Below are 22,172 nucleotides of genomic sequence, written 5' to 3'. Positions count from 1 at the left end.
AAGTGACAACCGGAAGCTTCTTCGTTGAGGTGACCCGCACACGCGGGTGGCAAGGAAAGGCAGAGCAGACACCAGCTTCTGTGAAAAGGCACCTTGCAACTCCCCCCGTGGATGCCTCCTCACCCAGGAAGGGGTAACAGCCCAGGGCAAGGCCAGGACTGTAACAGAAAGGTCCTTCCACACAGAAGGAAAACCCAGAAGCGACAAGCAAGGTTGGTCCTTCAATAGGAAGCAACACCAACAAAGAGCAGCGTATGTTTCGCGATCAAAAGTTCACACACAGTTTTTGCACAGGAGTATCAAATATTAGATTCTGAATTTTAGGCAGAAATTCACTCTGTATGTATTTTTAGCTCATGCTTAGGCGGCACTGCAGAATTTCTTACCAGATAATCTGTAAGAGGACAGATCACAAAACACCTCACCTTCTGTACATATGAATACAAGACTAGAGCCGGGCGTGGTGGTGCACACCTGTAATCCCAGCACTCAGGAGGTTTAAGCAGGAGGATCTTTGCAAGTTGGAGGCCAGCCTGGGCTACAAAGTGAGCCTAAGGCCACCCTGAACTGCAGAGAGAGACCCTGTCTCAAAAAGAACAAAAAAAAAAAAAAAAAAAAAAAAAAAAATACAAGACTAAAAACTGTGGGTAAACGATTGCCTGTAACAAGAAGTTTTAAATTCTGAGTAATTCTGTTTAAAGCCCTCTGCTCTGTTCCCTTTCTTTTTGTATAGGGGACTGAACTCAGGGCCTCTCCACTGAGCTACATCATCAGCCCTTCTTAATTTTTTGAGTCAAGGTCTTGCTAAATTGCTAAGCTGCTCAGGGAGGCTCAAACTCACTATCCTTCTGCCTCAGCCTCCCAGAGAGCTGTGTTGGCAGGCGTGGGCTATCACACCTGGCTTGCTTCTTTTCTTATGGGCAAGGAACTACCTTCTTTGAATAAAGGTATTTAATCTTGAAGTTCTGTTACTTGTGCAACTACTGTGAGAACTCATACAGGGTTAAAAAATGTCCACTGTTCAGAGGGGAGGCAGGTGATGAGCGGCTGAATCCGTTACAGCCGTCACAGGTTATTCTAAGTAGGCTGAGTTTGGCAATGGCTAAGTTTCCTGAATGACTCCTGTGTGAAGGGTGTGTTATTTATCAAAATATCCTGATGAATTTTTTTTTTTTTTTGAGATAGCATCTCACTATGTAGTTCAGGCTGGCCTTGAACTCAGAGTGATACTCCTGCCTCAGCCTCCCAAGTGCTGCTGGGGATACAGGCGTGCACCACCACGCCCAGCTATATTCTCTTATAAAAGGGGAAGCTGAGGGCTAAGAAATTACATAGCTGGGACAGCGAAGGGCACAGTGAAGTGAGGCAATGGGCCTCTGGAACCCACGCTTTTAAAACCACCATACTGGGTGTCAGTCCTGGAACTACTCGGCCCAAACTGGAAAGGACCTGCCTCAAACATGGTGCTGTGGCTTCCAAGCAGCGCCGCTGGCTGCCGGGCAGGCGTCTGCAATCTCTGCTGTTGAAGGGTGTTTTGAAGTTGGACGCGGGTTGGGTGCAGCAGTTGAAGGTTGGCGGACTACTTGGGGAAGCGGAACCGTGCAGCCCCAGCCTTGCCTTGGCCTCTCTAGTGGGGCTTCTGCTTCCGGATAATAGGACCCAAGCTCACGGCTGTGCAGACCGCCAGCTACTAATCTGCCATGGTGAGACACGGCCTTCGGGGCAGCGACCGGAACAGTCACTGCTCGCGGACTTCTCTGTAGCACGGTTTGCGGGACCCTCGGTCCACCTAACTTCTGCTGACGCAAGGATGAGAGGAGTGGGACAGCCTGGTGCTGACGTTAGGAATCCTAGGAATGCAGCTTACAGGACAAAAGCACAGAGCAGCCAGCCACGACGAGAAACAAGCACTACAGCGTCGGTCAGAGGCACTGTCCTGCAGGTGGCCAAGGCCGTTCAGCAAGGTACAGCAATGGGTACTTTCTCAGCTGACCCTCTCCCCGATACGTGGAATCTTAAACAAAACAGGAAACATGAATTCAGGAAAAATGGTGGCTACCGCAAACAAGGGAGGTGAGGACGCGTGAAGATTTAGGTCAAAGGATACAAAGTTGTAGATACATGGGATGAGCTCAAATGTCCAACGAGAGTGGGGCTGATGGCGTCGTACTGTATGTGGGACTTTCGCTGGCAGGACATTTTAGGTGCTCCTGCTGCGCACACACAGACACACCGGAGACCATGTGAGAAGATGGATATGTTAATTTACTTGACTACAGTAATCATCTCACCATCTATATTTACACATACGTAATGTTAAACATTTTAAATAAAAGAGTTGTTCAGTGCACTTTGAGAAGAGTGTATTTTCAGCATCCTGAAAGATGTCCCAAAGCAGCTGTTTATGTTTGATAAAAGTTCTCTTATCTCTCTTTTTACCCTGCTCTCTGAGACAGGGTCTCACTAAATAGTTTAGGCTGGCCTTGAACTCACCACGTAGCCCAAGCAGGCCTCGAACTCATGATAATCCTGCCTCAGCCTGCTGGCTGTTGGGATTACACAGTTTACCTGGCTTTTCAGCAGAAGCGCTTTCTCTTAAGATACTCGGTAAATGAGAAAATCTTCTATGTACACACCTGAGACACAGCACTAACTGCAAACTACTGGCAGTATGATGACTCTGATACTAGTGATCCACAGCCACTGCTGCTAAAACAAGATCAGGAGCCATCCCATGGAAACCTCCCCGAGAACCGAGGATATGTAGACAGAGGTCTACAGCAAATGTTTCTAGACAGAAAATTCTGAGTCAAAAGGGAATTATCAAGGTTGGAATTACCCTCTCCCCCGTAGTGGGAAGTGTATACTTGTTAAGAGTCAGACCTAAGGCCTGCACTTACATTTAGCTGAGCATTTTCAAACCCCATGCTTCGGGGACATCTGTACGTGTCCTCACCCCCTCACTGGTACCCACAACACAAACGAACGCTGTCTTGATTAAACCGCTTCCCATTTTGGAATGAGCGGCTATAACTTGGTAATTTGGTTTTATTTAAAAGTAGGGGACTGAACTGTACTCTTCAAGGAAACAATCACAAACACTAAAAAATCTGAGTCTTTGATAAAACAAACTGATGCTATTTATTCAACCTGAGTTACCTTGACGAGTTCAAAATCAATGACCTCAAGACAAGGAGATCAGGAACAATTAGATTTCAATTCTTTGAAAAAACTTCAAAACACACCTTTTAATTTCTCTTAGCACACAAGATAATTTACTCATAAATAATGCCTATGTATAGCACTCAACAGAAATTTTCAAAATTTAAAAATAAACAGCACAATTTTACAATTCTGATTTTACAAGAACATAACCTTTCTGGCATGTAGTGTTTCATAAAAAATGGCAAGGCCAGTCAGTTTGTTTTGCTCTTCTCAGCACAAATAAGCACGCATACTACTAGTCTTTGATAGTGGCAATGGGCCTTTGAGGGCAGTGTCAGCCACACAGTGTGAGCCCGGACAACGCCCTACGCTCTGGGCTACATGCAAACCTGCAGGTACACATGCAGACGGCCTGAGAGCTGCATGCAAAATGCAAAGCTGTGCTAGGATGATGGGCGCTCTTCTTCCTTCACACGCCACGTCAACTTTTACTTTCAAGGAAGAGGAGTGAATAGGTAGTTAAAATGGGTACTGAACAAAATGGCACGGTGGGGCAGGGGCTTTGGCAAATAGAGAAAACAAGAAGTTCTGTAGCTAACATGTAAAACTGTCAGGCAGGAACTCATAGGGTTAAATACGTTTTGTGGGTGGGGGAACAACCTGCTCCAGCCTTTTAAGTTGTTTTTTTCAGATAAAATTCTCCAGAGAAAACTGCAAAGAACTCATAGGACTGGTTTAAACCAGCCCACATCTCCCAGTCACTCGTCTGCCTGAGAGTAAACTTTGCTTAGTATATTGCATTCTAAATCCTCCACCCTAGAGGCATTCTCCTGCCCATTTTCTTTCTTTCTTTCTGGTCTTTTTGATACAGGGTTTTACTATGCAGTTCAGGCTGGCCTGGAACTCACTTTGTAGTCTAGGCTGACCTTGAACTCCAGTGATTCTTCTGCCTCAGCCTCTCAAGTGTTGGGATTATATGTGTGTACCGCCATACCTGGCGACATTCCCCGTTTTCAAACATGCAAGATATGAAGCGTGATTTTTAACCACACATGCGCAAGAACACACCAGCCTCAGGGCTGGGATGTATCTCAGGGGCAGAGGTGCTTATCTGGCATGGATGATGCCCTGGGTTCACTCTTCAGTATGGGCAGAAGGGGCTGGGGAGGAATATGCCCCATCTCTACATACAGTGATGCATCTCTCAGTGTGAGTAGGATGGGTCTCTCCAAAGGACTCCCCTGGCTTCTTTTTTTTTTGTTGTTTTTGTTTTTTTGTTTTTTTCCGGTACCGGGAACCGAACGCACGACCTTGCGCTTGCCAGGCAGGCGCTTTTGCCGCTGAGCTAAATCCCCAGCCCCATCCCCTGGCTTCTTGTTTGGGAGGGACACTGCATCGGAAAATACACTCCCTTTTGTGCTGTAATAAGCTTTTCTTCATTTTTTGAAAAATCTCCTGGTTGTACTTATTGGCTTTGCATTCCTCAAAGGGCAAACCCACTGTGTTCAGTCACCTTATGTGGAGGCTGATGGAAGACAGCTATGTCTGGGGTATTTACGGTAGGTCAGTATGGAAAGGTTTTCTTTGTGTGGGGGTGCTCCTGGGGTTTGAGCCTACTCACCTATGTCCCTAGTGCCTTTTTTATGTTGAGAAAGGGTCTTCTAGTGATCTTCTTGGCTCAGCCTCCTCAGTAGATGGGTCTATAGGGATGTGCCACTGTATCTAGTTCAGAATTAAAGAAAAAGCTGGTTTACCTTAAAAAATCAACTGAGCCTGCCAGTAAAGCAGCATTCAGGGACTATAATAATTGATAACCACAATGGCCACCTGAAGGCACAAAACCCGAGGGACCTTTCTGATTAGCAACAATTACAAACCAACAAAAAGCCAAAACACGGCCAAAAAATGAGGTAAATGTTTGTTTGGCCACTGTTACGGCTTGTATCTAAACGTCCCCCCAAAGCCTCGGGTACTCATAGCTGGGGCTAGTGGGAGGGTGGCTGGACCATGCTTGTGTGACACTGGATTAGGGTGTGTGATAACTAAATTGATTTAGCATAGATCTCAGTGGGGATAATGGAAGCCCCACCTGGGTGTGGGTGGTACAGTCCAAAAGGCTTAGAGCCTGGATGGGGTAAAAGAAAAGGGAGGCTCGATGCTGCTGCTGCCACCTCCTGCCTGCCCTGCCATGGACTGTTTTGGTTCTGCCATGCCACCCTGCTTTGAAGCCAGTCAACTATAAAGCCTCTGCAAACTGTTAGCTGAAACAAACTTGTCTCCTTTGATGTGTGGGTGTTGTTCTGTCTTGGTAATGAGAAAAGTAATGAAGACAGTCACCTTTACTTAACTGGGTCTCTTTAATACTGTAAGAGTACTGCTGGACTCGGGCATGGTGGCTCAAGCCTGTAATGCTAGGACTCCAGGAGGATGAGGCAGGCAGAGGGATTGCCTTGAGTTTAAGCCAGCCTGGGGTGCACAGTGAATTCAAGTCTAGGCTGACCTACATAGTGAGACCCTGTCTCAAAAAAGGTAGGTTTCTTGTAACATTTTTAAGGACTGATAAGGGTTTTTCATTTGTTTGTTTGTTTCTTTTTGGTAGTAACTTTTGAGAATGTTTCCTTCTTAAAATACCAGGTGCCCTGAGTACTAAGTATGCCTAAGACATGTTTGTCATTGCCCTTTCCTCTGTAACCCTGCTTACAACTCATAATTTGTTTTTCACAGATCTCTGCCAAGAGAGCTGGGCTTTGTCCACTCTATTTATCACCACACATCCAGCACATGTCATAATGCCTGGCACACGTAAGTCCTTCATGTATGAGTTGGATGAATGAATAAATAAATAAACACATGAATGAATCTTACACAGTCCAGTTGACCTACAGGGAAAAGGGAGAAAAGATCCTCACAAAAATAAAGACAGTGATGGAAAGAAAGTTAAAAATTCTGTCAACTGGAGTTAGCAGACTTGATGTAAAATAAAAAACTGCTATCATTCAACAACTCATGGTATTTGGAGATTCAAAATATCTTAAAGATTTCCACTGAAAGTTAGCATAAAAGTGTTCTCTGGAAGACTCATTTACAAACCAGTTAATGTAAACCTGGTTACTCCAGCAAGATGTAACAGAAGCCTAGCATTTTGTCTGCTTCAAGCTGGGGCAGACTCTGCTGAATACACCAGGTGAGTATCCAGAGCCCCATAGAGGGAGTGCAGGACTTTAAGGACCTTTTCTTGAATGGTGTCAACTTGTTCAGAAGGGCAGTAGTCATCCAGACTTGACCTGGAAGCAAGAGAAAGCACAAGAGGAAGCAAACACATTAAATAGGATAAAATCATACTGTGCAGAGAGGAAAAGCCTGCAGGGGTTGAGGTCAATGTAAAACTGAAACATGGGCGAGTTGAATTCTGGAATAACAATTGAAAGCTACTAAATGTTTACGCTATGTCAGGTGTTTTACATGACTTAGTTCTTCAGTTTTCTCCACCAACTCAATAAAAATTGGTACACTGTCTTTAGAGAAATCTAAACCAAAGAGATATTCACGTGTGCAAGTTTACCTAGCGAGTGAGGGGACAGGTCTGAAATGCAGTGGTTTGGGCTTAACTGCTACAGTTCTAATCTCTTCCCAACAGGAAGAGGTCACTGGAGAGTACAGACGCCTAGGAGCTTAGTGGACAGGCACCTTTCTTATTCTTCTGTCGGTCGTATGCAAGAGTGGGGGCTTCCCACCGATGAAAGGGTCCTACTTCTAAAACAATGTTTACTACACAAACATAAAGGATCCATGGCTTGGTCAAAAATAAAAAGCGGGACGTGCTGTGCTGGGGTTATTTCCTAGGCTTTGTGGAGGACAAAGGAGCCGAGGGGGGCAGGGCAGAATCTGCACCTCGGGTGTCTTTCTGGATCTCACTAGCACAACTGGATTTGCCTGGGCCCTTCAAGCACCACTGATGGCTGGATAAGATGCGAACCTGTGAGATCAGTGGTGAGATCAGAAGGACTGGGATGAGGAAAGCCACTGGGGGTGCGCTGAGAGGAGTGGCACAGAAAGCTTTCTGAAGGAATTCGAGTTAGGTAGCAGCCCAGTCCTTCACACAGGTATTTCTGACTTAAAGAAATACTCTATAAGACCTCTGGCAAGCTCAGTTAATTCTCTAGTGAGCAGGTTACTTCTGTGGCTTGGGGTGAAAATTTAAGACACTGTAAGTAAATGACCAAGAACATGTTAAATTATCAAATTCTGACATATACCTATGGTCATATGTCCTGAAAGTGTCGTATACAAAAATGTTAACAGATAAAACAGCCCGGTCCATTTCCCTTTAGCACTATGTTCTCAAGGTATATCCATTTTCCTACAAATGACTCGAGTTTATCCTTCTTTATGGCAGAGTTTATCTTTCTTTATTTCATTGCATGTAAGTACCACATTTTCCTTATCCATTCATCTGCTGATGGACATAGAGGCTGCTTTAAAGATTTAGCTGTTATGAATTGTGCCACTATAAACCTGGGTATGCATGTATCACTAATATGACGTCTTTTAACTCTCTCATTTGTTGTGGTAGCAGGGATTGAAGTCAGGGCCTCATACATATTAGGCAAGTGCTGTATCACTGAGGTACACCCCAGCTGGATAGGTACATTTCTGATAATCATAATTTTTAGATGAACGTGGTTGACAGTCAAGTGACCAGGACAAGAGAGCCGGGCTGCGAGGATGCTTATAATATGCAGGAGAATTGAGTATGAACCACTGTCTTGTATCCTGCCTACTTTTCAAAGTTCATGAAGTATTCACAAATGTGAGAAATTGTTTTTTAATTTATCAAGCTTACAGCTAACACTTTTACATACTAAGAAAGCTTTTTCAAAATGCATTAAAAATAAAATGGATTAAGTATGAACTAAATTTTCCAGGAGTGTAACTACTCCATGAATTGAGAAAAGACTGGATTTTTAAGTCCTGATCTTTAGTAAAAGTTTGTTCAGGAATTGGAAAAATCATGTCATTATGGCAGTGTGGTTTGTTTTTGGCCGATATAACACATATGTATCTGTCTGCATTTATGACTGCTGTGTTTAGTGATGTTTAAGACGGGCGTCTAATGTGGCATTTTAATGCAGGGAGAATCTGTTCCCTGCCTTTCCGAGCTCCCAGCAGCTGCCAGCATTCCCCTGCTTGTGGCCCTGTTTCCCATCTTCCAACCCAGCAGTGTGGCATCTTTTGCGTGTGTGCGCATGCACACTCTCTCCAATTCTGACCTTCTGCCTCCCTCCTTTTAGTCCTGTTGTAATAATACAGGGCCCAGCAGATAATCTCACCTCAAAACCCTTCATTCATCATACAAATCCCTTCTGCCACACAAGACAATATGTTCACAGGTTCTAGAGATCAGAACTTACCTTGCAATTGTCACAAGTGTAGGTTTTGGTAATTTTCTTAGTAAATAATATACAGACTGAATGAGATACTCAATTTCTTGTTCTGTGCTGATGTGGTGAGGAAGTTCTGAATAATCACAGGTTAGACCAGCTTGATGAACCTGAAAGTAAGACAATTAGAAATTATATTGTAAGACTTTGCTGATTTTGAAACATTCTTTAACCAGCAATGATTCTACTGACGAATCTTTTAATTTTTTAATGGGATGGGACTGCTTTTGTCCTTCACAGTTTCTAAGTCATACATGTTATCTGCTCTCTGACGTTTTGGTAGAACTGGCCTACATACTCATCTGGACCTACTTTTCTAGTACTAATACTGCATGATTTTTTGATTAGGGGTTCACTTAGTGTCTTTGTCTTTTCAGTCATTTTTGATAATTCAAATTTTCTGGCAAATTACGTATTTCACCTAGAGTTTAAAACTTGCTATAAAACTGTGATATTCTCACTTTTTTCTTTTATCACGTTATTTTATTTGCTTTTAAAATACATGTACCTAATACTACCTTCAGGGCTTTGAGAAAATAAGTCTTCTACTTTATTTAACATATTGTTTTCTTGTATATCCTTTATGTATAATGATATATTGCTAGTATCTATATGTTTTAAATGTAACTAATGGTGTTCTAGTCTTAGCATTGAAGTAAATATTCCCGAAAGCGAGGAATAAGGCTCACAGGCTGGTATCCTGCAATATCAGCTTTAATGCTTTGAAAACTAGAGTTCAAATAGGTCATAATTTTGCCTAGAGTACATAAGAGCAAAGCATGGCAAACACACTAATCTATTTTATTGGTGGCTTTAGATATTCACCAACAATTTCTTTGGTAATGATCAGTCAATGTGGTAAAATGATGGGTTCTTCATGTTCCTTCCCTAAAATAATCAGACCTCCCAAGTGTTCTTACCATACAGCTATACGCACATCACAGAATCTATGACTGAACCCTTGTTATCCTTTTCTCTGGTAACACTACACAGACCCCCAACAATAAAAAATTCTAGCTATAATTCTAGATGTAATGATTAAAAAATTCTGGAGATATATTTGATAATATCGTATGAACTCAAAGCATTTTCAAACCCTGGGTGTCTTCTAACTCTCATTCTTAACATTCTTAAACAAAAGTGGGTCTGCAATTAGCTCAGGGTGAACCAAGAAATTCTTTTGCTGATATTTTTATTCTTCCAAAATAAGCATTAACAACTTAAACATCAGCTTAAATAAAGTGGTTTGCTGGATCTCACAGCCAAAGAAAAGATTAAAACACCTCTTATTGATGTAAAAGAGGCATCAGCCTATGAGGCAGAGGAATTGAAGGTCTTAGGCTCTTGGCATAAATGCTGAGGAAAGTCACTTGAACTTCCAAGCTCCAGGTTTCTCATTTGAAGTACTGCGTAAAATGGGAAAAAAAACCTTCAAAGACTATACAATGACCTAGGAATAAAAGAAATTATGATTAAAAGTGTCTTTGGCCACAGGATTCAGATCACTGTTGACAAAAAAGAGCTGACATACTCAGAATGTAGTAGGCGCAGCTCTTCTATCTTTCTCTCTTGATTTTTACAGTCAGAAGTTTTCAAAGAAAGAGGAAAAGAAAGGACAAAGGGAGTATGGACTGGAATCAGTAAGAAATGGACAATTTTAGATGTTCTGGACTTACTCTGTGGTGAAGTAAAAAAACAATAACAGTATTTTTGCATCGCACATAAAATTAAGAAAATGTTTTTCCTAGAAAGCTTTTCCAGTATTCTGGTTTCTAAAAACTACACTATTTTTTTACTTACTTCTTTTCTCGTAATTAATTTAAACTTCAGGAACATGAATAAAAACGAACCATTTTAACAAAAACCAGATTGTCCTCTTCAAAAAATTGCCTTTTAAAAGGGTCAGTTTTACACTTTAATGTAAATATTTACCATCTCATAGTCTGGCACTTCCATGCGTTTTTTCAAGCTCTGTACAAGTGGAACTAGTGACTCCATTCTGGAAAAAAGCCAACCCACTCAATGAGACACCACCACCACATCAACTAAAATTACAGTAGCAAATGATACATTACACTTAACGCCCACCACGGACGATAGGCTTTGTATGGTATTTAGGAATGAAAGATAAAGCTGCTTGAATATCATCTTAAAATATGAAGAAATAAATGCTCCCTATTGTGTTACCCACATTTCCGTGGCTGTTCTTGCTCCCCACCATTCCAACCACAGTCTCCTTGAGCCTTGAGTCTGTAACAGGGCTCCCTGCACGTGCTGAAGTGCTACTGGGCATGCTCGGCAGTCACAGTGGGTCTCAGAGGAGGGGACACCTTTATGGTCTACATCCAAGATTCTAAGACACCTACAGTTATTCCTGATACTGTTTGAGTCTGAAACTTGGCTTGAGATCTAGAATCACAAAACAGTGGGTATTTTTCAGTATTTCTAGGACTCACATCTTGTAATTTATTTCTCTACCTTCCTCTCCCATTATAGTTTCAAAAAAAAGAATAATTTTTTAGAATGAACTCCCTATACTAAAAAGGCACTAACTGATGTTAAAGTGTCTAATCAGTACTTACCAATGTGATTAAACTATTATGAATTATTTTTCCATATCACTGCTTCCTTAACAACAATAATAAAAGCTTTGATATTTACATTTCAGAAATGTCTCTGCATTATTTTAACGTAAAATACACAGTGAGTATGTTGAGTAGGTGATACACAAACATAGCAGAAGGGGTCTCTTGCTCATCTACTTCATCTCTTAGCCAGGATTCCTCTCTCCAGAGGCAACCACTCTACCCGTTTCTGTGTTCTTCTAGAGAGCTGATAAATTATTATTTTTCCCCCACAGTATGGGGGACTGAGCCTAGGGCCTTAACACTGAATGACATCTCCTCCGCCCTCAAATTTTAAACTTTGACACTGGGTCTTGCTAAGTTCACCAGGTTTGGTGCAAACTTTCTATTTCCTGCTCCACCTTCCCAGAGTGGTGGGATTAAAGGCATGTGCCATCATGACCAATTCACTGATGAATTTGTTTTAATATGCATCACAGGACAAATCTAAGGGGTTTTTCATATTTGGACCTAAACACACTGTAATCCTAACCTTCTATTGTATGTTGCAATATGACTGATTTCTTTTAAAAAACTATTCAGTGTGGTGTGGGTGATTAATTTTAAAATAAGTCTGGTCTTCCTATGTGCATAAGGATAAAAATTTTGTCTAATAGTTTGTAGTTTTTTGGTATAGTTTATAAGACATTTTATTTATTTATTTGTTTCTTTATTTCTGCGGTGCTGGGGATTGAACCTAGGGCCTTGCATATACTACGAGAGTGCTCTACCATTAAGCTACATCTCCAGCCCTATAAGACATTTTAGAGAAAAGTAACTACAGTATATTCTTTCATGCCAGGTTCCACAGGACTTTTTGTGTTTTTTAATGTTGACAACATGAGAATCATGCTGACATCAGTGATCAGATAAAGAATCTGGCCTTCAAATCTTCTTCCCTCATGTCATGAATAGACTGAAGATAAACTCAACTACTTGTAGCTGGGCTAGTCTTTTTTTAATTTGACACATAACTGTACATATTTATAGGATACAATGTAGTACTTCTGCTCATGTAAATATCATGTGACAATCAGATCAGGGTAGTTGGTATGTATATCCATTACCTCAGGCATTTATCACTTCTTCAATGAGCTATTCTTAAGGGAGGCCAGTTTTCCTGTTGCAATTTATTGTCAAGTAATTTACTTCTCTATTGATGGCTTAATTTTTTTTTTTTCTTATTCTACTTAGACCAGGGACTACCCAGGTACTCATCTTTAATTCTCTATATGACCTAGGGTCAGCTCTTGCATGACAATTGAAAAGCACGTTCATGTACAATGTGACTTTGGGAAATGTACTTAACTCTGTGCCTTAGTTTCCTCATCTGTAAAATGAACAGAGTAATAAAGTATCCATAGGTTGTTATAAGGAAAACAATGACACAATGCAAGGGAAATCCTTAGATACAGACCACACTAAAAACACTCAATAAATGCTGCTATCGGTGAGTCTGTGTTGAAATGAAATAGTATTTGGGGGCAGTAATGGGGATTGAACCCAAAATCTTCACACTGTGCTAAAGCTCCAGCCCTTTTTATTTTGAGACAGGGTCTTGCTAGGTTGGTAAGCTGCCCAGGCTGGGTTCTTAACTTGCAATCCTCCTGCCTTAGCTTCCCAGCATTTATGTCACCATGCCTGGCTAAATATTCATTTTTAAAAAGCCACTTAACAAATTTAGGTATATATTTAGGACTAATAACTAGTAGACTTGGAGTCAAAGAAAATGTTTTAGGCCTTACCCCGGGTTGGAAGCCCATCTCTGCACAGTTTCTTCATCATCACCATCACACAGATCAGCAAAAGCTGCTTCCAAGTCTTCTAATTGATGGATTCGAATATCAACAATATCTACCAAATCTTCCTTTAAATACATTGAAAAGCTGAGAATATACAGTTATTCTTTCAAAAAACAAGTGAAATCCTATTATAATGAAAATCTTTAACACATTATTTTCATATAATGATGGGCTTGACCAATAAACATAAATGCACGCATGCGTGCGTATGCACGTGTATGCGCGCACACATGTACACACACACACACACACACACACACACATTTGGACAGTTCTTTAAGATCACGCTAATAAGTTGTAAGACACTACTAGAGAAGTAATAAATGCATAAAATCCAAAAGAAACAAATGGCAGATACCTCAGTTAGGTTGCTAGCAGGCTTTTTAAACTGATAGAGCTCTTGTAAAATTTTGTATTCCTCCTAGAAAACAAAACATCTGTTAATTTTTTTTCAGTGATATGCTTTAAGTGAAAGACAGATTTGCCTGTGATAGAAAGAGAGGATCTCAGATAATTATTCAATAACTTGTTTGGAAGAATCAGGCAAAATGTATATTACAGATTCCCCCTGTAAACCGAATTTCTTCAGGGCAACTCTTATCCAATTGGCCACAACAATAAACGGTCACTACGGAAGACTAGGTAGCTATTGGGTCATGAGAGGGAAATAACATTCCATCATGTAGATGGACATAGTGTAGGATCTTAATCAACTTTAGCTGTTTATAGGAGGTATACATGTGTTTGATGCTGATAAAAAAGCTTTCAGGGTACAGCCAGCTTTCCAGTAATGAAATAAAAATGGAACACAAACACACTGCTGGTAGTGCACTGGCAACTACAACACCGCTGTTAGGTGGTTCCACACAGAGGAAGAAAGATGCCCGCTACACCCAGACTCTGTGGGACAACGCCTGTCCTTGTTTGGCACAACCAGTTTCATTATGTAGGTGAATGCACTTGGCCCAAATAACCCTACGTAAGGCTACTGCCAGGAAGAAATCATATCTAAGATTTGAAACTTACAAACACAATGTTTAGCACCATTCTCAGTGCTTTACCAATCCTAACAATCCTAAGAGTTGAGTGTGATTATTTTTCAGTGTTAGGGATCGAACCCAGAGCCTTGTGCATGCCAGGCAAGTATCCTACCCCTGTGCTATCTCTTCAGGCGGCTGGGTATAGTTATCATTCTCAGTTTATATTTGAAAAACTGCAGGTCAAAACATTAAGTAACTTTCCTAACATCACACAGTTTATAATAATAGTCATAACAGAAGTCTCTACTATCTTTCTTTGTGATATTAAAAACAAACCTACTCAATTCTAAAGTATAATAAAGATGAAATATCCTTTACCCAAAACGCTTGGGACCAAAAGTATTTCAGATTTTTTGATGTCTTTTTGTGTGTGTGTTACTGGGGAATAAACCCAGAGCCTTGTGCATGCCAGGCAATGCATGTTGAGCTATGCTACACGCTCAGCCATTTTTAAAATTTTGAGACACAGTCTTGTTAAGTAGCTTAAGCTGCTCAGCCTGGGCTTAAATTTGTGATCGTTCTACCTCAGCCTCTCAGAGCACTGGGACTGCAGTATGCTACCACGTCCAGCTAGATTTTGGCGATTTTTGGATTTTGGAATATCTTGGATAGACTTAACTAGTGCATTTTATCATGATTATCAAAAGAGGTTGAATTTTGGAGTATTTTAGATTTTGGAATTAGGAAGGCTCAAACTGTATATAATTTTAAAAGATGAAAAAGAAGAGTATGTGATGGACTGTAGCCTCCAAAACCTAAAATAATTACTATCTGGCTATCGGTGGAGTTTCCTACACTCTAATCTAGAGAGATGACATAGAGTTCTTAAGAGCTATGTTTTAAAAAGTGTCTACCTGAGTGAACATTTCTTTGAAGGGATTCTTGACTGAAAAAAAATCTAAGTCAATATCTAAAACAAACGCATTGTCTTTCTTCAAAATTTCCAGAATCTGCTGAGTGCAGGCTGTAGTCTGGCATGGCTGAGTTTCGGAAGAACAAAAACAGGAACACGACGGCTCTCGGCAAGCTTGGCCCATGCTCTGTGTCCCTGTGTCCTCCAGTTCTCCTGAATAAGAGTCACAGTGAGCGGCGGCAGTGTTTTCCGAATCGTCCAGTGCCAGCTTGGGCTTCTTTGCAGAAGACTCTGCAGCATTTTCTTCTTGATTGGCACCAAATTCATGAGGCTTCACCATAATTACATCCAACTGCAATGGTTTCTGATTCTCTAGCTGGTCTTCAGGTACGAAAAGGCCATCACTTAGGAAGTAATGATCTGTACTTGTGACCCTGGATCAGAGGAAGAAATTATTTCAATGAAGAATGGACACATTAAATGACATTTCAGTACGGTATTACAGATAGAAGAAGAGATATATTTCACAAAAACTGAGAGTGGTCATCAGCATTTGTTCTTCCCATTCTTTTGCAGAAATATCCTTCTCCATATCATAGCTGGGCACTCAATGGCCTGAAGTGAAGAGTACAGTTCATAGTCTACCTATGGCCATTTGAGAAAATGCTGGCCAGTGGCTCTGAATGGAGGCGAAGTGTCTAGAGCCTTGCTCTCCTGCTCTGTGCTGCCTGGCAGCAAACACAGAACGTAAAGTTGCCCTGGCCTGTGAGGACTCTGGAGATAGTGGAACATGAACACGGAAGGAAGCAGAGCTCCCCAAACTGTGGAGCTGCCATGTAGGCTTGGACTGCGTGTGGTGCACTCTGACATCAGAGAGAAACAAACCCCTTTGTTTAAGCCAGTGCTACTCCAGTTTCTCTCGCACCAGCTGAATCTTTATCAGAAGTCACACAAGAGAAAATTTACGACTGGAAATAAGCTCGTCTTTCTCTTAAGACAAATTCCTTCTGACAGTCAAAGCTTTGTTAAGCTCTATACAACCATAATATTATCAACATGAAAAGTAACTTAAAACTATCCATGCACTTGGAGCATGCATTCCACAAGATGCGGACCTGTCTCTCTTTTTTATTCTCTCTTTCCCCCTCTCACTCCTCACCACCTCTCCCTCTCTCCCTCTTTCTCTGTCACTGTGTTGCCCAGACTGTACCCTCAACTCCTTGCCTCAGGTGATCCTTCTACCTTAGCCTCCCGGTATCCAGGACTACAGGTGCCCAGTGGAGTTTCTGACTCCAGACACGGGAGCATGTTCTCAGCGTTTCAACTATATTGTGCCTCCATGAATACTTACAACAGTATGGTCCAGTACACTTCTTCCAGAGATACACCCTTATCAAGCAAAAGGACAGCATTTACTTCCCACCTGCCCACACCGAGGATATATAGTTGCACAAAAAATAGATTTATGCTACAATAAAACTAATGTTCAAGTTTATTAAAAACTGTACCATCCTAAGAAAGACAAAGGCTTTATCCCCAGCCTAAATTTATGTTCTTTGCAGTAATGGAAGTTTTACTTTGATCCTGCTTATTCAGTACACGTGTAATCTCAGACTAAATATAAACAATACTTATTCCATACATTGCTACTCGCAGGATTAACTAAAATCATGAGATAATCAAAATACTCCAAATATTATTGTCACAGAGCTTCAAATGCTGGGTGAAACCATGCAAAATTATTTGATTTTGCATTTTAAATTAGGTCCACTCACTTATAAAATCTACTGTTTCACACAGACCAGTATTATAAACATTTACTGTATTGATTCCTAATTTTTCTTTCAAATTATATAACAAATACATTCAATTTTCATATCACAAAAAAGTTATTTGTGCAAATGATAAGAGCACATACTACCAAATTGATGTTAATGCAGAAATAAAAAGTATCATTTTCAATAAGACTTTATTTCACTCTCAATGTATTACCATTTCATCCCACTACTCTTCAAGTTCTAGAAAGCTGTGGTTATAATGCTTAAAATATTCATCCCACTGCAAGAGAATTCAGAAAGGGCACACTGGTATTTTAGAAACTGTTATAGTATCATGATATATTAAAAAAACTTGTTAGCTTATACAACAAAAACAGGAACATATAACTCAAATCGAGGCTCTGTAACTTAATTGGGACTAAGTTATTACCTAAAACTCATCACATTAATAAAACTAAAAGCTACAATCTACCTATTTAGCCATTTGATTTATTAAAAAAATACCAAAGTGACATAATTTTGCTTACTCATTCCTGTTAAACTTAACACATTATATTGGGGAGGGTTGAGGCTTAATCTGCCCTGTTTGTATAAAGAGAATATGAGGAAGCTATAAGAAACCTAGGTAAGAATAAAGCATTCAGAACAAAGCATTCCTTTTACACTTGTAAGTATGAGGAAATTACCTGATTGTTGTGGTAGAGGTATCTTTGCCTACTAAAAAATGGTGCTTTCCTTCTCTGATTTGTTGCGCCCATGTGGGATGAAGCCATATTATGTGAGAGAAGTGGCCAGCGTAAACCGCAGGCATAATCCAGTTTTCAATGCTTAATTCTCTGAAAAGGGAAGAGAAGAACCACTAACATGATAATGTATTTTCTTAAATGTCATTACATCCACAGAATTTTAAGATAGCTGGTCTCAGAGAGTGGGGCTGGGGGAGGTTCCCGAAACTTTTTCAGGATGACCACTAGTTTAAAACCATATTCTTAAGAACACTAAGGTATAATTTCTCTCTTACATTGTACTGACGTTTGTCCTGATGATTCAAGAGTAGTCGTGAGTTGATGCCCTAGGATTCATCAATACAACAGAACAAACTCTACATGTAGTCACGGTTTTCATCATGAAGGACTAGTCAAAAAAAAAAAAAAGCAGCAGCTGCTAGCTTCACCAAAGACTGCCCTTGATTTTCTTAATGCTAGATTGTGAGTGTGTACTTTTAAATGTTTTGTGTAGCAAAACAGAGGTGCACAGAAAGCACTTCTGCTGCACACCTTGAAGTACAACGGTTGCTCCCAAGAAAAGCACTTGTGTTTCAATTACAAACCCAACAGCATTTTTCTTGAAGGAAGGAATGATCAAGGTCAGATGTGGCGGTGCTTGCAATCCCAGCACTCTGGGAGGCTGAGGAGGATGGCAAGTTCAGGCCCAGCCTATGTAACTTAGCAACTCGGCAGAACTTGTCTCAAAAATAAAAAAGGGCTGGATATGTAGCTCAGTGTAAAGGCTCAGGATTCAATCTCCAGCAAAAAAAAAAAGAAAGAACATAGGACTGATCAAAAAAGTATTGTTATTTAGCCTGGAGGTTGAATTATTAGGGTCTACATTCCAAAAAGGCTTTAAGGAATTATCAGCTGACATGTTTCAGTGTAGTCTGAACAAATATTTCTTTTTTTTGATTTTTTCTTTTTCTTTTTCCAGTACCGGGAACCAAATTCACGACCTTGTGCTTGCCAGGCAGGCGCTGTGCCACTGAGCTAAATCCCCAGCCCTTTTTTTTTTTTTTCTTTTTTGAGACAGCGGTTCCCTATGCAGTTCAGGTTGGCCTTGAGTTCACTTTGTAGCCCAGGCTAGTCTCAATTCGAACTGATCCTCCTGCCTCAGCCTCCCGAGTGCCGGGATTATAGGCGTGTGCCACTACACACGGCTTCAACAAATATTTATAACTATCTGAAAAGTCTATGAAAATTCTCTTTCTTCTTTAACTACATGTTTATGAGAGCCTGAATTTTCATTATAAAGTTGAGCCAAAACATATGGTGACAGACTGAATGCAAAAGCAGATATGTAAGCCCAGCCATTTTCCATAAAGGGAAATATAAAAGAAACCCACAAGAAGTTAAAAAATGCCACTCTTCCCTCTTTTTTTTTTTTTTTTTTTTTTTTGAGATACGATCTTGCTATCTTGCAGGCCGGCCTTGAACTTACTATGTAGCCCAGGCTGCCTCAAACTCATGGTCATCCTCTTGCTTCAGCCTCCTGAGTGCTGGGATTATAGGAGTGCACCACCATGTTCAGAATTTAAGTAGTTTTTGTTTTGGAAAATATATTTAGCTTCCGTAAAGGATCTTGTTTATATCAATACATAATGCATATCTCATTCTTTTTTTTTTTTCAATTTGTAAAATATAAAACTTCCAAATATAAAAGCAAATAAGGGCAAAAGTAGAGCTACCACATTTCTTTAGGGATTATTGTTGCTAGGCATGGTAGTGCATGCCTATCTCAACTCTTGGGAGGCTGAGGCAGAAGGACTGCTACAAATTCAAGTCCAACCTAGGGTGAGTTCAAGGCCAGTCTGAACTACATATCAAGACCCTGTCTCCAAAAAAAAAAAAAAAAAAAAAAAAAAGAATTATTGTTGCAATTTGTATCCATGAAGGGACAGTGACAGAATTTCAGGGAACTATATTACAGAAAAAGAGGCCAGCTGTCATCACGAAAGGTATATTAGATATGATGCTCTCTGAAGGGTGGGGTAGCAATTCCCAGTTTCAATTCCGTCTCTATGATTCTATGTAACTAAAAATCAACAGGATTTGTGACCCAAAAATACACTGAGAGGGAGAGGGAGGTCAGTACTTCAAAAAAGGACAGACAGATTAAGATGTGTTCCTCATACAATGAACTGTGTCAGTAAGACACATCTTCTTATACCTCAGCATTCAGACTGTAACAGAGAAGAAGGGCGTGCTTTTTCAGATCACTAGTAAAGTCTTTTCAACTTGTCTAAGTTCTAGACTCCTGATTAGAACTTCGCATACACTGGCTGCGCTGTTTTTCTAAATAAAGTTTTATGAAAACAGCTCCTGCTACTTGTTAACACAGCATGTATGGGCTTTCACACAACAAAGACAGAAGTAAGTAGTTGTTGCATAGAACCTACGGCCAGTGAACCTACAAATATTTACTATCTGGCTCTTTAAGAAAATGGTTGTTGTAGCTTGTTTAAGTAAAATGAAAAAGAAAACTAAAAACCAAACCTACGAGTTTAGCAAAGTCTATTTCCCTTAACTGTTTTTTTTTCTTTTTTCTTTTTGAGACAGGGTCTCACTATGCAGTTCAGGCTGGCCTTGAGCTCACTTTGTAGCCCAGGCTGGCCTCGAACTCGCAACAATCCTCCTGCCTCAGCCTCCTGAGTGCTGGGATTGCAGGCATGTGCCACCATACCTGGCAACCTTAACAGTTTATTGTATACTCCAAACCGTATTTCAAACACCTATGTTATGGCTTGTACCTAGATGTTCCCCCAAAGCCTCATGCAGTCAGAGTTGTTTCAGAGGTGGCTGAATCTAATGTATGATTGATTCACAGTGCAATGCTGGGATTAAGGTTGGTCAGATTAAGGGTGGGTGATGGCTTGATCAGTCTACTGACTGGACTGGCATCACCCTATTCCCGGTAGACTGGATACAATGTAAGGGACAGAAAGAGGTTTGTCTTCCTCTCTCCCCTGTTGCTTTTGCTGTCTTCCCCGCCATGAACTGTGGCCCTCTGCCATGTGCCCCCCTGTCTTAGAGCCAGCTGACATGGACTGAAACCTCCACAAACTGTGAGCTAAATAAACCTTTCCCCCTTTAACTTTGGGTGCCTGGTATTTTGTCTCAGTAACAAGAGAAATGTAACTAAGAACATAAAAGATTATTAACAAAAATCACATTACCCAAATAGTGTTTCCTTATCGAACACGGTGTCTGCTGGCATATTCACAGGAATGAGGAGGTCTGGATGGGAGTCGAAGTGTAAAAACCTTATATTACTGGCAGGAAGATGCTTGGATCCTATGGCGCGATATATGAAAGGCAGAACCTGTGAAAGACACGCACGTGCAGACTCAGAATCGGCACCGGAATCGGGCACACTCAAGAACAGACAGAAAAACAGCGCTGAACGTAACTGCACATACTTTAAAGCACACCAAATTGTTAAAAGTGGGAAAAATATGAAGCTGGTTTACTGTAGATGCTCAGACGAACCTTATTTTTTCCCTCAGAACTTCCAAATTGATCTCTAGGTGCCTCCCTGCCCCCATCTCAAATCCAACAGTTAATGCGGGCAAGTACATCGGGACTAGGGCTCAAGAACAAACTGCTAGTTAATGTTCATTCTAGCACTAACTGTTTTTGGACCCCGAGGTCTTGGGGTCTTTTTCAGTACCCTTAGGGTACTGGGCTAGGCAGTTCGTAAGTTTTTCTCACCTTTTCTCACCTTGCACTCTCTAGAGTTCTAGGATTAATACTGAGTTTGAAGGTACCACCTAATCAGCACTTCGGGCCTCTCTCACGCCCACAGACACTGTCTAGGTCCCAGGAAACTCAACTCTTTCTTTTAACTTTCTCCACCAGTAAATCTCTCTTCCTTTTTTTAAAATTTATTTTGTATGGTGCTGGGGATCGAGGCCTCAAGCATGCCAGGCAAGGGGTTTACCCCTGAAGTACACTCCTGGCCTCTTTCATTTTTTCTATCCACAAAACTCCCACAGTCTGTGAATGTTATTTTTAAACAAATTCCTCAGATCTACGGGTCTCCTGCGCTGGCGTCCAGAAATCTAGATTAAAGCATCGATTTTCCTACTATAGGGCAGCACAGTTACAAAATGGAAACGTCTTTTCATGTTAATAATTTCTGACCTCCTCCCTCCCCGTTTTTTCTTTTCTTTTTTGAGGCAAGGGCTCATTATATATTCCAGGCTAATCTCGAACTCGGGACTCGGGACCATCCTGTCTCAGCCTCCCGCGCGCTCGGATTACAGGCTGACACAGGTACACAACATGCATACGACAGGACGAGTACTATCCCAGTGTCGGGCACACGAGCTCGGTTCTCAGCGTCAGTCTCCCGCTGAAACTGCAGGGCTGAGGCGGGGAGCAGCGTCAACTTCAAGCCAAGGACACCGGACTGGGCTCCGGGCGATCCTGCGCAGGCCGGGCAGCCACCCGCTCACCTCCTGATGATCCTCCACCACCCACACCGGCAGCTCGGGGTAGCGCCGCAGGCAGGCGCGCGGTCCAGCGGTGTCACCCATGCCTGGAGCCCCCGGCGCCCGGCAACCACCCGGGAAAGCAGCAGTGCTGTCCCGCAGCAGTCTCGCGGCGGAAACACCCTCACCCGGTTGCGCTTCCGGATTGGAGGACTCTGAAACGGACGATTGGTCCGCACGCCCATTGCTCTTGTTGATGCACCAAT

General features: G+C 41.4%; 1 protein-coding gene across 1 annotated transcript; it reads right to left on the bottom strand.

Annotated features, from left to right (window-relative positions):
• Window positions 1-5,619: 5,619 nt before the first annotated feature.
• LOC102020267 (chromosome unknown open reading frame, human C5orf22) lies at window positions 5,620-22,090 on the bottom strand. Its single transcript, XM_005386150.2, has 9 exons — window positions 21,931-22,090; window positions 20,650-20,795; window positions 17,390-17,539; window positions 14,927-15,359; window positions 13,391-13,453; window positions 12,976-13,097; window positions 10,539-10,605; window positions 8,577-8,716; window positions 5,620-6,449 (listed from the first exon to the last, which is right to left on the bottom strand). The coding sequence occupies exons 1-9, from the start codon at window positions 22,009-22,011 to the stop codon at window positions 6,317-6,319; spliced, it is 1,335 nt and encodes a 444-aa protein (XP_005386207.1). The 5' UTR covers window positions 22,012-22,090; the 3' UTR covers window positions 5,620-6,316.
• Window positions 22,091-22,172: the final 82 nt, after the last annotated feature.

Source organism: Chinchilla lanigera, unplaced genomic scaffold (assembly GCF_000276665.1).
Source record: "Chinchilla lanigera isolate Chin_1 unplaced genomic scaffold, ChiLan1.0 scaffold00025, whole genome shotgun sequence".
NCBI lineage: Eukaryota > Metazoa > Chordata > Mammalia > Rodentia > Chinchillidae > Chinchilla > Chinchilla lanigera.
This window is presented reverse-complemented; position numbering and strand designations above follow the sequence as displayed.

What these genes read in the sequence shown, in the direction of transcription:
- LOC102020267 (XM_005386150.2), bottom strand. Translation starts at nt 22,011, where the DNA reads ATGGGTGACACCGCTGGACCGCGCGCCTGCCTGCGGCGCTACCCCGAG. An exon ending in ACCTCTACCACAACAATCAG is followed by an intron (nt 15,360 to 17,389) that starts GTAATTTCCTCA and finishes CCTCTGATCCAG; the next exon opens with GGTCACAAGTACAGATCATT. An exon ending in TCAAAGAAATGTTCACTCAG is followed by an intron (nt 13,454 to 14,926) that starts GTAGACACTTTT and finishes TTTGTTTTCTAG; the next exon opens with GAGGAATACAAAATTTTACA.